The 10984-nt window shown below is 41.3% G+C and overlaps 1 protein-coding gene across 1 annotated transcript; it reads right to left on the bottom strand.

The window, feature by feature from the left end:
• Positions 1-9251: 9251 nt before the first annotated feature.
• C2CD4A (C2 calcium dependent domain containing 4A) lies at positions 9252-10984 on the bottom strand. The gene is given in 3 exon segments (XM_082618177.1): positions 9252-9714; positions 9717-10489; positions 10960-10984. Coding segments are annotated over 3 exon segments (1185 nt in total). The 5' UTR covers positions 10977-10984; the 3' UTR covers positions 9252-9319.

The following is a 10984-nucleotide window of genomic DNA, read 5'->3' as shown; positions in this document are numbered from 1 at the left end:
GGTTAAATATGGCAGGTTAGATATAAAAAAAAATATATCAATCACATTCATAATGAAAATTAGATTTAAAAAGCATAAGTCTAAAAACATATTTGCATGAAATCAGTTTACTGTCCTCCAAGTTATTTAAGATGGATGCATCTGAGCAAATTGTTCTTCTTGGTTCTTTCTCCAGGCACTTAGAAGGGCTCTTAACAAAACAGTAGTTAAAGAGAGTAGGGTTTTTAAAATCCCAACAGAAATAACATTTTTGTGCTTTGGAGGCTCTTGCTGCAAACTAGACCCTGATACAGGAAAAAGGAGACTGGAGAGGAAGGGGACCCTTGCTCAGAAGCAGCCCAGGCCAGCAAATCCTTTGAGAAAGAGTCCTTAATATCAATAATTAATATGTAACAATAGTGTTACTTACCATAGCAACCAAGCCATACTCATTTCTTTTCACTTGCTATTTTATCTCTGGAAACACTGTGCCTTCTACAAACATGTTCAGTTCTTTAGTTACAAACCTATTAAATTTCGCGTTTTTCTCTCCCTTCCTCACAGTACTTCTCTTCCCCATTTCACTTTGTAAAAGAAAATATTAACAAACTGGAAAAGGCAGTTTATTAAGGTGTATTAGGAGACATAACCTTGTTCATAGCCTTTGATCCTGAAATCACATCACTTAGAATTTATTCAAGAAAAAAATCAAAAGAAGAAAAAAAATTGGGAAGAGTAAAAAGTGTTCAACAATAGGGACCTAGTGATATTTATTATTATATATCTACTTCAAGGGCTATGATACCAAAGGCCAATGGCAACATGAACAACTCAAATTATAATCATAAATAAAAAATAGAAAAAAATGCTATGTGTGTATACACTATTCTTGAAGCTATATATAAGTACTGGTATACTTATGAACAAAGACTGGAAAGTAGTGAATAAAGACAAAAATAATTTACATCAGAGTGGCAGGGGAATGTTTGTGTTTTGATGGTGATCATTTTTCAAAATTTTCTTTAATAATATAAAAAATTGAGAGTTCACCAGTGTAGTTAGTATTATGGCAGATGAAGCAAGAAGGGGCTCTAAGTTGGGAGTCAGGATATGTCACTAACTGGCAATATGACCCTTCAAAATCCTTTCATTGTTTGATCTCACTTTTGTCATCTATAAAATGAAGACACTGGGGCTTCCCTGGTGGCGCAGTGGTTGAGAGTCCACCTGCCGATGCAGGGGACACGGGTTCGTGCCCCGGTCCGGGAAGATCCCACATGCCGCGGAGCGGCTGGGCCCATGAGCCATGGCCGCTGAGCCTGCGCGTCCGGAGCCTGTGCTCCACAATGGGAGAGGCCACGACAGTGAGAGGCCCCCACGTACCGCAAAAAAAAAAAAAAAAGAAGAAGACACTGAGCAACTTTTTTCTAAGTTGATCTAAATTCTATTATCTTCATGGACTTACCTTCTTCTTTATTTAAATTGACATTTGAAAGTTTTTACTACTATGTATAAAATAGATAAATAATAAGGACCTACTGTATAGCACAGGGACTCTACTCAATACTCTGTAATGACCTATATAGGAAAAGAATCTTACAAAAAAGTGGATATATGTATATGTATAACTGATTCACTTCGCTGTACAGCTGAAAGTAACATAACATTGTAAATCAACTATACTCCAATAAAATTTTTTTTTTAATTTTAAAAATAAAGTGTTTTAAAATGTTTAAGGATGGTAAATACGTGTCAAATTTCAGGGCCTTGGTCCAAAAAAGAAACTTTCAAGCCTCACTCAAGCTTAGAGAACTGGGTTACCTAAAATAAAAAGTAATATATCTGTCTTGGCTCAAAACCAGTCATTTTTTCTTAAGCAAAAAGCTGTTATTTATCCATTTTTCAGAAAAGCTCATACTTAAAACCTACTGCTGAATACATAGTTAATCATGCAGTAAAATACATTTAAAAGATGGAGAAATAGTGTTGTCCAAGGGCGATGTGATATTATGAGTGAATAAATCATAACTGCTAACATAGGATGAGCTGTTCTCTTCTAACTGTTGCAAGGCACAGTGATATCTATACTTTACTTTTATGTGCCAGGAAGTCGGCAAGTCAAAGTTCTCCACAGGTGGGACAGGATCACCAAAGATGATCCCAGGGCCTGCTGGAGATCTAAGAAGCAGTGTTTCCACAACACAGTTTATTAATTCTTATCTTGATCCAAAACTTAGTTCCTTTTCTAAGGCTGCTCTTCTCCCATTTCTCTTTGCACCTAAATCCAGCCCACCTTGAGCAAAGGCTGTGTGGTCATATGTATCCCGGCCGTTCCAAATCCATGTCTTCCCCTTTACCAGCCATATGACCATGCGTCTTCTCTGAGCATCAGAATCTACTTTTAAACTCTTTCCTCACTCGGCAGTGGCACAAAGACGCCTAATACTGAGTGTGTCTCTAGTATAATGTCTGGAACATCAATATTAAATAAATGTCAGAGCCTTTCTCATATCCCAATACCCTTTTTAAAGAATCCTTGTCTGCTTGCTTTGGCACTTTGTATTGTTCCTGAAATGACTCATATGTGTATAACTTATCTCCTAAATCCCTTAGATGTAGGGTCCCACCTATAGGATAAGCACCTATTGAACATGCTAAAAGCTTGGAGGTAAGTCCAGAAACATCATCCATTATGAAGAAGCCAAAAATAGAACTAGGATTTATTGAGTGATTCTACATACCAGGCCCTGTGTGGAGGACACTGAATTCATTACCTCCTTTAATCCTTACACAAATCCCATGTGGTAGGTAATATTACTACATCTTTACTAATGAAGAAGTGACATTTAGAAAGGCTAATTGACATGACTGAGAGACACGGATAGAAAACAGCAGCTGAGATCTGGAACCTACATTCCTCTGATTTTGAATATAAACTCCTCTTTTAAAAAATGAATTTGCTATCAGCAACCAACACTTGGAGAGTTTGCTGCAGAATATCCAGGCCCAGATTTGAATGTGGAATGGCACCTTGGAATAATGATTGTCAGAAACTGGCTCTGCTCTGATGTCACCAGATAGCTCATATTTCTGCTCCCCAAGCTTCAGGGTGATACAGATAGGAAAGAAGAGATTGTCAATTCTACCTAGAAGAAGGATAAATACTAAAAAAAATCTATACCTAGGAATATCCATTCAAACTGCAGAAAACCAAAAACAAAGAGAAAATCTTGAAAGAAGCCAAATGGGGAAATACCTTACCTACAGAGGAAAAAGTATAAGAATTATATTAGAATTCTTGTCAGGAATCATGCAAGTAGGAAGCCAGTGAAATGAAATATTTAAGTAATGAAAGGAAAAAAATCCATTAAAGTAGAATTGAATATCCAGTGAAATTATCCTTCAAAAGTGAAGAAGAAATAAAAATAAACAAAAATTAAGAGAATTCATTGCTAACAAATCTTCCCTGCAAAAAAAAAGTCATAAGAAGTTCTTCAAGAAGAAACATTTTATATATCAGAAACACAGATTAACATAAAGAAAGGGAGTGTGTCAGAGAAGAAATAAATGATGACAAAACAAAATATTTTACTTTTTCTTAACTGATTTGACAGATAATTTGACAGATAATTTTTTCAAAGTAACAATGGTAATAATATTTTGGATGATTAAAGTATATAGATGAATGAGATGAATGAGAACAATGTTATCAGAGATGAGAGAGAGGTATTGGGAATGCTCTTTTATCACATAACTTTACTACCCACAAAACAGTAGAGTGTTATTTGAAAGTGGATTTAGAGGATGTACAGTTGTAAATGTATACTGCAAGCAATAGGGCAACCACTAAAGAATTTTTTAAAGAAATATAATTGATATGCTGAGAGAGAAGAGAAAATGGTATCCTATAATATGTTCAATTTAAACTAGACAATGCAGAAAAAGAAGGGAAAGGAAAAAAAGAAACAAATAACAAGAGCAAGGAATAGAAAATAGTTACAAACAGGTGAATGAATAAAATAATTGTGGTTTATCCATTCAGTAGCTCTTCATTCAGCAATATAAAGGAACACACTACTGATATGGGAAAAAATATGGATACATCTCAGAATACTAATGCTAAGTAAAAGAAGCCAAAACCCGCCTCCAAATATATATTTTTTCCATTTACATAAAATTTTATAAACTGCAAACTAATCTGTACTGAAGAAAGCAGATGGTTCCCTGGGGACCAGAGAGGGAACGTGAAGGGGACAGGAGAGAGGGATTACAAAGGAACATGAAGAAACTATTAGGAATCATGACTGTGTTCATTGTCTTGATTGAGGTATTGGTTTCATGGGTGCATGTGTATGTCAAAACTCATGAAATTGTATACTTGAAATAAGTGCAATTTATTGTATGTCAATTGTATATCAATGAATTCGGTAAAGTAGCAGGATACAAAATTAATGCACAGAAATCTCTGGCATTCCTATACACTAATGATGAAAAATCTGAAAGTGAAATTAAGAAAACACTCCCATTTACCACTGCAAAAAAAGAATAAAATATCTAGGAATAAACCTACCCAAGGAGACAAAAGACCTGTATGCAGAAAATTATGACACTAATGAAAGAAATTAAAGATGATACAAATGGAGAGATATACCATGTTCTTGGATTGGAAGAAACAACATTGTGAAAATGACTCTACTACCCAAAGCAACCTACAGATTCAATGTACTTCAAAAAAGTAGCTTTTTTTTTTTTTTTTGCAGTACGCGGGCCTCTCACTGTTGTGGCCTCTCCCGTTGCGGAGCACAGGCTCCGCACGCGCAGGCTCAGCGGCCATGGCTCACGGGCCCAGCCGCTCCGCGGCATGTGGGATCTTCCCGAACTGGGGCACGAACCCGTGTCCCCTGCATCGGCAAGTGGACTCTCAACCACTGCGCCACCAGGGAAGCCCCAAAAAAGTTTTTTAAAAATAGCTTACATGAGGAAAGATGGTGAGGTGAAAAAAGCAGTGAGCATGGAGTTTTGAGAGGTCTGTAATTAAATTCATGATTTACTTGCATGATCCCAGGCAACTTATTTAATTCTTCTGAATAGAAGTGTCCTTCTCTGTAAAATCGACACTGTCTCTGTCAGTTAAGATTGTGTTCATATATATCTGAAAACTTAGCAATGGCTGAAACAAGTAAAGGATGTATTTGTCTCATGGACATGAACTTTGGGTGTAGGCTGTCCAGCACTGGCATGGAGGATCAGTGATGTTACTGGTGAACCAATATCATTTTACTGTCCTTAGTGCTGGCTGCCATTCCTCAGGCAACTTGTGTATCCCAGCAGGGAGAGGGAGGAAGGGGAAGAGGCACCATCAAGTGACTTCTCCCCATCTTTCATTGGCCACAGATGAGTCGCATGGCTATCCTTAGCTGGAAAAGGGCCTGGGAAGGCAAGTTTTTGTTCTCTAGCCTCTATAGCACAGAAAAGAAAGCAATAAGGGGTTGTACCCCAGGTACAATAAGAGGAACTAGCCCAAACTGTCGTTGAGAAGATTTAAGCATATACAGGATTAAAAATTTGCTTGAAAACTACAACATTGCAAACAAAACAAAAAACATGTTGCTATTTGCCTCCTAATGTCCTGAAGGCCTAATCTGACCAGAGTTTGTAATCCTCTCAAAGTAATGCCAGAGCCATCATGGCACCATAATAAAATACTTAGCTATGGGATGCACGGTAGTGAAAACTGGGTTTGTAAACCCCATGGGCTGTCTCAGGTCAATTCCATCTGTTGAACTAGTAAACTTGGAGGCAGAAGATCTTCTACATAGCAGGGCTGAACCCCACAGGAAGTATTTCTCACTAGTGATAACATACTAGCAGAATTCCTAGGAAAACCGTTGTCAGGTTTCCCTGGGAGGTCAGAAGTCCCCAGATCAGCACACTGGATTAAAACATGATAGCAGTATGTACATGACCATATAAAAGAGGCTCAGTGTTGGGTCCTCATACAGGTCTTTCTTAACCACCCAATCTAAGGTGCCCCTTCACCCTAGTCACACTCTTTCCCATTAGCACATTTAATTTTCTGAAGCACTACTAAAATTATTTGTTTGTTGTCTATCTGCTCCCCTGCCTTTGAAAACTTAATTCCATATGAGCAAGGACCTTTTGTGCCTTATTTACAGCTATATATCTAGAATCTTGAATATGATAGGTGTTCTAAATTAACATTTTGGATACCTTTCTATCCACTTATATATCCACTTATATATTTTTATTGCTTTAATGTCATAGAGATCACATAGTACCCACATTGTGCTCTGTCTTTCAAATATCTTTGACCAAAAGAGTATTTTTACCTACGTCCTGGGGATGGATATGGGAAAAATGTTTAGAATTGTTGAGTGTGGGTAAAAGAAAATTAGATTCTAAAGAAACAATCTTCTGGCAGATTTCAGTCATATTAAAGCTAGTATTTTAGGTGTAGAATGAATTATCTTTGTAAGACTAAGTGACAAAAATGATTTGATTTTAAATTTGCACTTAACACTATTTAAACTGACATATTTCCCATTGTTGTATAGGGTTTTTCTTTGAATATGTTCAGATATTTAAACCTCAAAGAGAAAAGATTGTGCTGTGTCATTTGTGGAAAAGATATGGGTACCTAAATCCCAATGGGAAACATGAGAACTCTTAAAGCAGTTTTCTGCAACCAACATGCTGTTTGCCACACACGCCCAGCTTCATTATTACTGGGAAAAGCTTTTTTTTTTAATCTAAAATATTTTGGCACCTTTGCTCAGATAGCTATATTTAGTTATTTTGTGACGTGACTCTTCCTGTAATCTGATATTAGCACACATCTTCAAGGTCATTGGGTCCTGGCATTAGATTGGTTGAGATGGTCTAATAGGAAGAAGATAGACCCACTAACAAAACACATGAGGGATCCACTAGAGGGCAGCAAAATGCAAATCAAATTTAAATTTGCCCCCAGAAAGGCTGCTACTGTATTATCACAAAAATTTGTATTGCAAGTAAGATTTCTTAAATGCAAAAAATTCAGATTAGATCAGTGATGTAAAATAATTTATGCACAAGTATTTCTCTTTTCTTGGAAGTAGTGGTTCAAGAGCAAAATGAAAATAGAATTGGTTTCAGTCCCAGCTCTTTCACTAACTACATGATATGGGGCAATCTACAGTTTGCCTCTCTGGTCCCCTTCTATGATATGTGGATTTGTACAAAATGATTCTTAGCATTCTTTTCAACTCTGAAGTTCCATGGTTTTATGATTAATGATTCTATTTAAGTCATTTAAAATCTTGTTGATTAGGCTATTACATTATTCAATCAACCATAACTTGATATTAGTGGAGATTCTGTTTGGAAATACCCACTGTTATTTCATGGGAAACTTAGGTCCGTGATATGCATTGATTTTCCTTCTTAGTAAAATGACACTTCTGCCCCCAAACTTTAAGACCTCTCATGTTTAAGAGCTTTAAGAGTTCTCATGTTTCCCATTACTTGTATATAATCTAGTGACAATAGTGGTTGTAATGTTTTCTGCAATAAATTTTATGATTTAAGCTATCAATACAATCTGTTTTTATTAATACAAACAAACAAAAAACCCCACAATGATCTTGTGCATACCCAGGTTGTTCTCACTCTCCATTTATTTTCCTTTTAAAGCACTACACATGTGAACTCAGTATTAGTTTCTCTACCAAACTTCTAAAATCATTAAGAAGGTTATGTGTGTGTGTGTGTGTGTGTGTGTGCATATTTTAAAAAATCGTTGGCTTGAAGACCAAGGAAACTGTGACTGAGAGTAGATAAAAAAGCATGTTAAATATCTGAACTACTGTGATGTCATCATTCATTTGGTCAACCATTTTGAGCTTCTGGATGTGACTGATTTTGACAGTCAATTAATTCAGTTACTCTTCGCATTTGTTCAATGAATGTCATTATAAATATCTACCACAATAACCCATTTTCAGTTTATGCTTGAGCTGTTATTAAAATTGAAACTCTTTTCTAAGTAGCATTTTTCACGAGCACCAATGGATAAATCTGTCAGCAGTTTAGTGAAAGCAGAAACCATTTCTGAACCCAGACTGGTAAACTAGTCATATTTAACAGTGCACCACATATTTAAATATTTTCAACCCTCATTTAGGACACATTTCCTTCCTATATGCCTAAGAAAGGAAGAAATATGCCTGGCTGGCAATGAATCTGAGGGATGAAGGAAAATCATCCTTTAAAACATAGTAAACCTATTATTACTATCAGAAGCCAGAGGAGGGAGAACAGTGTTACAGGTACTCTTGACTCTGCCCTGGTACATTAGCTCATCTGGTGCCAATAAGGCTGGTACCCCTTTTTCTATGACTCTGAAGTCTGTAGCTTCTGCCTCAGTCAGTCGTAGACCCAGCTCATCTCAATGCCTGAAGTCAGTAGCTTGAGATGATAAACCACTCATTTTAATCTATTTGCTTTTCTATTAGAGGGTGAGAAATGTGAAGAGACCTCAACCTCAGAGTCAACAATTGCAGATATAAGTTGCAGTTTCACGGCTCTAGTAAGATGAGCCTTTCCGACATTGTAGTGTTACTAATACAGAGTAAAGAGTAAAATACTGATTACCTAGGTGCAAATCCTGCTTCTGCCTTTATTCTGTGCCTCCATATCCTCCTCTGTTAAACGGGGATAGCTGTACCAATTTTGTCGGTTGTTTTAAGATATAAGTTGATACTTGTAAAACTATTATAATAATTATTTAAGCTTACAATATTAAAATGGTTTCACTTCTTCCTATGCTCTTCCAACAAGATGTAGCCAAGAGTATCAGATTGGAGCTTCTACTCATAATTCACTGTTGACCTTGAACAAGTCACTTCCTCTCGGTCTCATTTTCTTATTCAGGATCTAAAACAATGTTTCAAAAGTAATACATGTTCTAAGATTGTTTCAATGGATGTTGTGGAATGAACAAACTTCAAAATGAGGATATTGGAGCAAATAGATCACCAAGAAACCCTCTAATTTTAATACTTCATGTGATTCATTATCTCTCAATAGTACCGTGGGGAACACCTGACATGCCATTGGCTATCTACATTGGGAAACGCCACTGCAAAACAACATACTGTTTACTTAAAAAGAATATTGACAATATGTACACAAAATATAACACCCTTTACAGTGGTAATTAATACAGTATTTTCTCTGCCAATACTAGACTGAAACAAAGGCCAGAGTAGAAGAATAAAAACATGTTTATTTTGTACAAATCGGCTGTGTCCGAGGGGCAGAGCAGGGGCAGGGCGCGCCCTCAGAGGAGCAGGAGGGGGCCCAGCAGCAGCTCGCCCTGGCCCAGCAACCGGCCCCGCTCCAGCCCGCGGCCCCGGTTCTCGGCCTTGACGCGCACGGCCAGGCGGCGCACCTCGTCCTCCGAGAGCCCGTCCAAGCACAAGTCCTGCTCCAAGAGCGCCCGGCGGCTCCGCCGGACCACGGCGCCCCGCGGCCGGCGCGTCTGGCCCGGCGGCTGCAGGACGAAGCTGACGCGGCAGCCGACGGGGGCGCGGGGCTCGGCGGCCCCTCCGGCCGGGCCCTCGGCGCGGAGCAGCCGGACGCGGAGGCGCCCGCTGTCCCGACTGTACCCGGCGGCCAGGCGCAGGGCGCCGCCGGCGCGGTCCAGAGTCACGGTGCCCTCGGCCTCCAGGCGCACGGGTCGGGGGGCGGCGGAGGGGACGTGGCGGGGGCCTGAGCCGGGGACAGGGAGCCGGCGCCGCGTTCGTCGTCCCCGTCCCCGTCCCCGCTGGCGACGGAGCGGGCACTGGCCAGGCCGCTGCTCCTCTGAGCCCGCAGCGCGCAGCGCATCAGCCCCTCGGGAGCGCGCAGGAGGCGGCGGCCGCAGGGTCGAAGAGTGAGCGCGTCCAGGTGCGGGCGGGGGCCGCCGAGGGCCGCGGGGGTCGGAGCAGGAACTCTTCCCGGGGGTGCGAGGGGAGCGTCTCCGCCGCCGCCGCCGCCGAAGGTGCGGGCCCGGGGGCGGAGCGCGGGCAGGAGCGGGGCGGCCCCCGGGCCCTCGAGGAAGAGCGACTCCCTGCGGCGGGTGTGCGGGCTCTCGAGCAGCGCACAGAAGCCGTAGGCTGTACGCGCTCGGGGCAGGTGAGGCAGCGAGAGAGCAGCCTGCGAGCGTGGGTCCCAGTCCGTGCGCCCCGCGCCGTCGTCTGTCCCTGCTTTTTCGCCCCTGGTGTCTTGGATTGCAGCCAGGGTCGGGCAGGGCGCGAGTCGCGGGGGGATGCAGAACTCTGGGATGCGGTCCGGGGTGAGCACGTTTGCGCACCGGGAGGGCCCGAGAGCAGTGGCTCGGCCGGCCTGATCCTGGAAAAGCCGGTTTCTGCCCCGCAGGAGGTGCTCGGGTCCCAAGCGGAGCCGCTCCAGGCACCACATCAGGCAGCAGGTGCCGGTTCCAGAGGAACCTCTGCTGGAGCTGGTCAGCCTGTAATGCACAAGCACACACGGATCGTCATAGTGAGCCTTGCAGGGCGCAGCAATGCCCGTCTCTTCTACTCATGGGGTGCTTCTTCCTGCCTCCCCCAGACCAGGCAAATTGCCCCTCACGCTGCTGTTGCAAATGTTTCAGTGTTTCCCTGACGGTAAAACAATCGTTCTTCTCTCTTCTGTAGTAGTGTACACTTTGGGTTTGTTGCCTTACTCTAGACCTGTCCTCGCTGGCCTAAGGAGGAGATTCTCAAAATGTTTGCTTCGCGCTGTCCTCGGTGCCAAGTGGCACTATGCTTGTGCAATAGTTTCCTGAATCCTTGGATTATTGCACTCATATTCTCAGAGAGAATTAAAATAATTATTATCCTTTCCAAGATATTCGGCTTGCTCCCCGCTTAAAGCGCAAAGAGCCTCAAACGAGTCCCTGGGGGAGTTAAGCAAAGCTATAGGTCTCTCATAATGTACCTGGGGTCCAGCGTCATATAGGTCT

This window comes from Mesoplodon mirus, assembly GCF_964341445.2.
Source record: "Mesoplodon mirus genome assembly, chromosome: 4".
NCBI classification, from domain to species: Eukaryota; Metazoa; Chordata; class Mammalia; order Artiodactyla; family Ziphiidae; genus Mesoplodon; species Mesoplodon mirus.
Note: the sequence above shows the minus strand (reverse complement) of the source record. Positions and strands in the feature narration are given on the sequence as shown.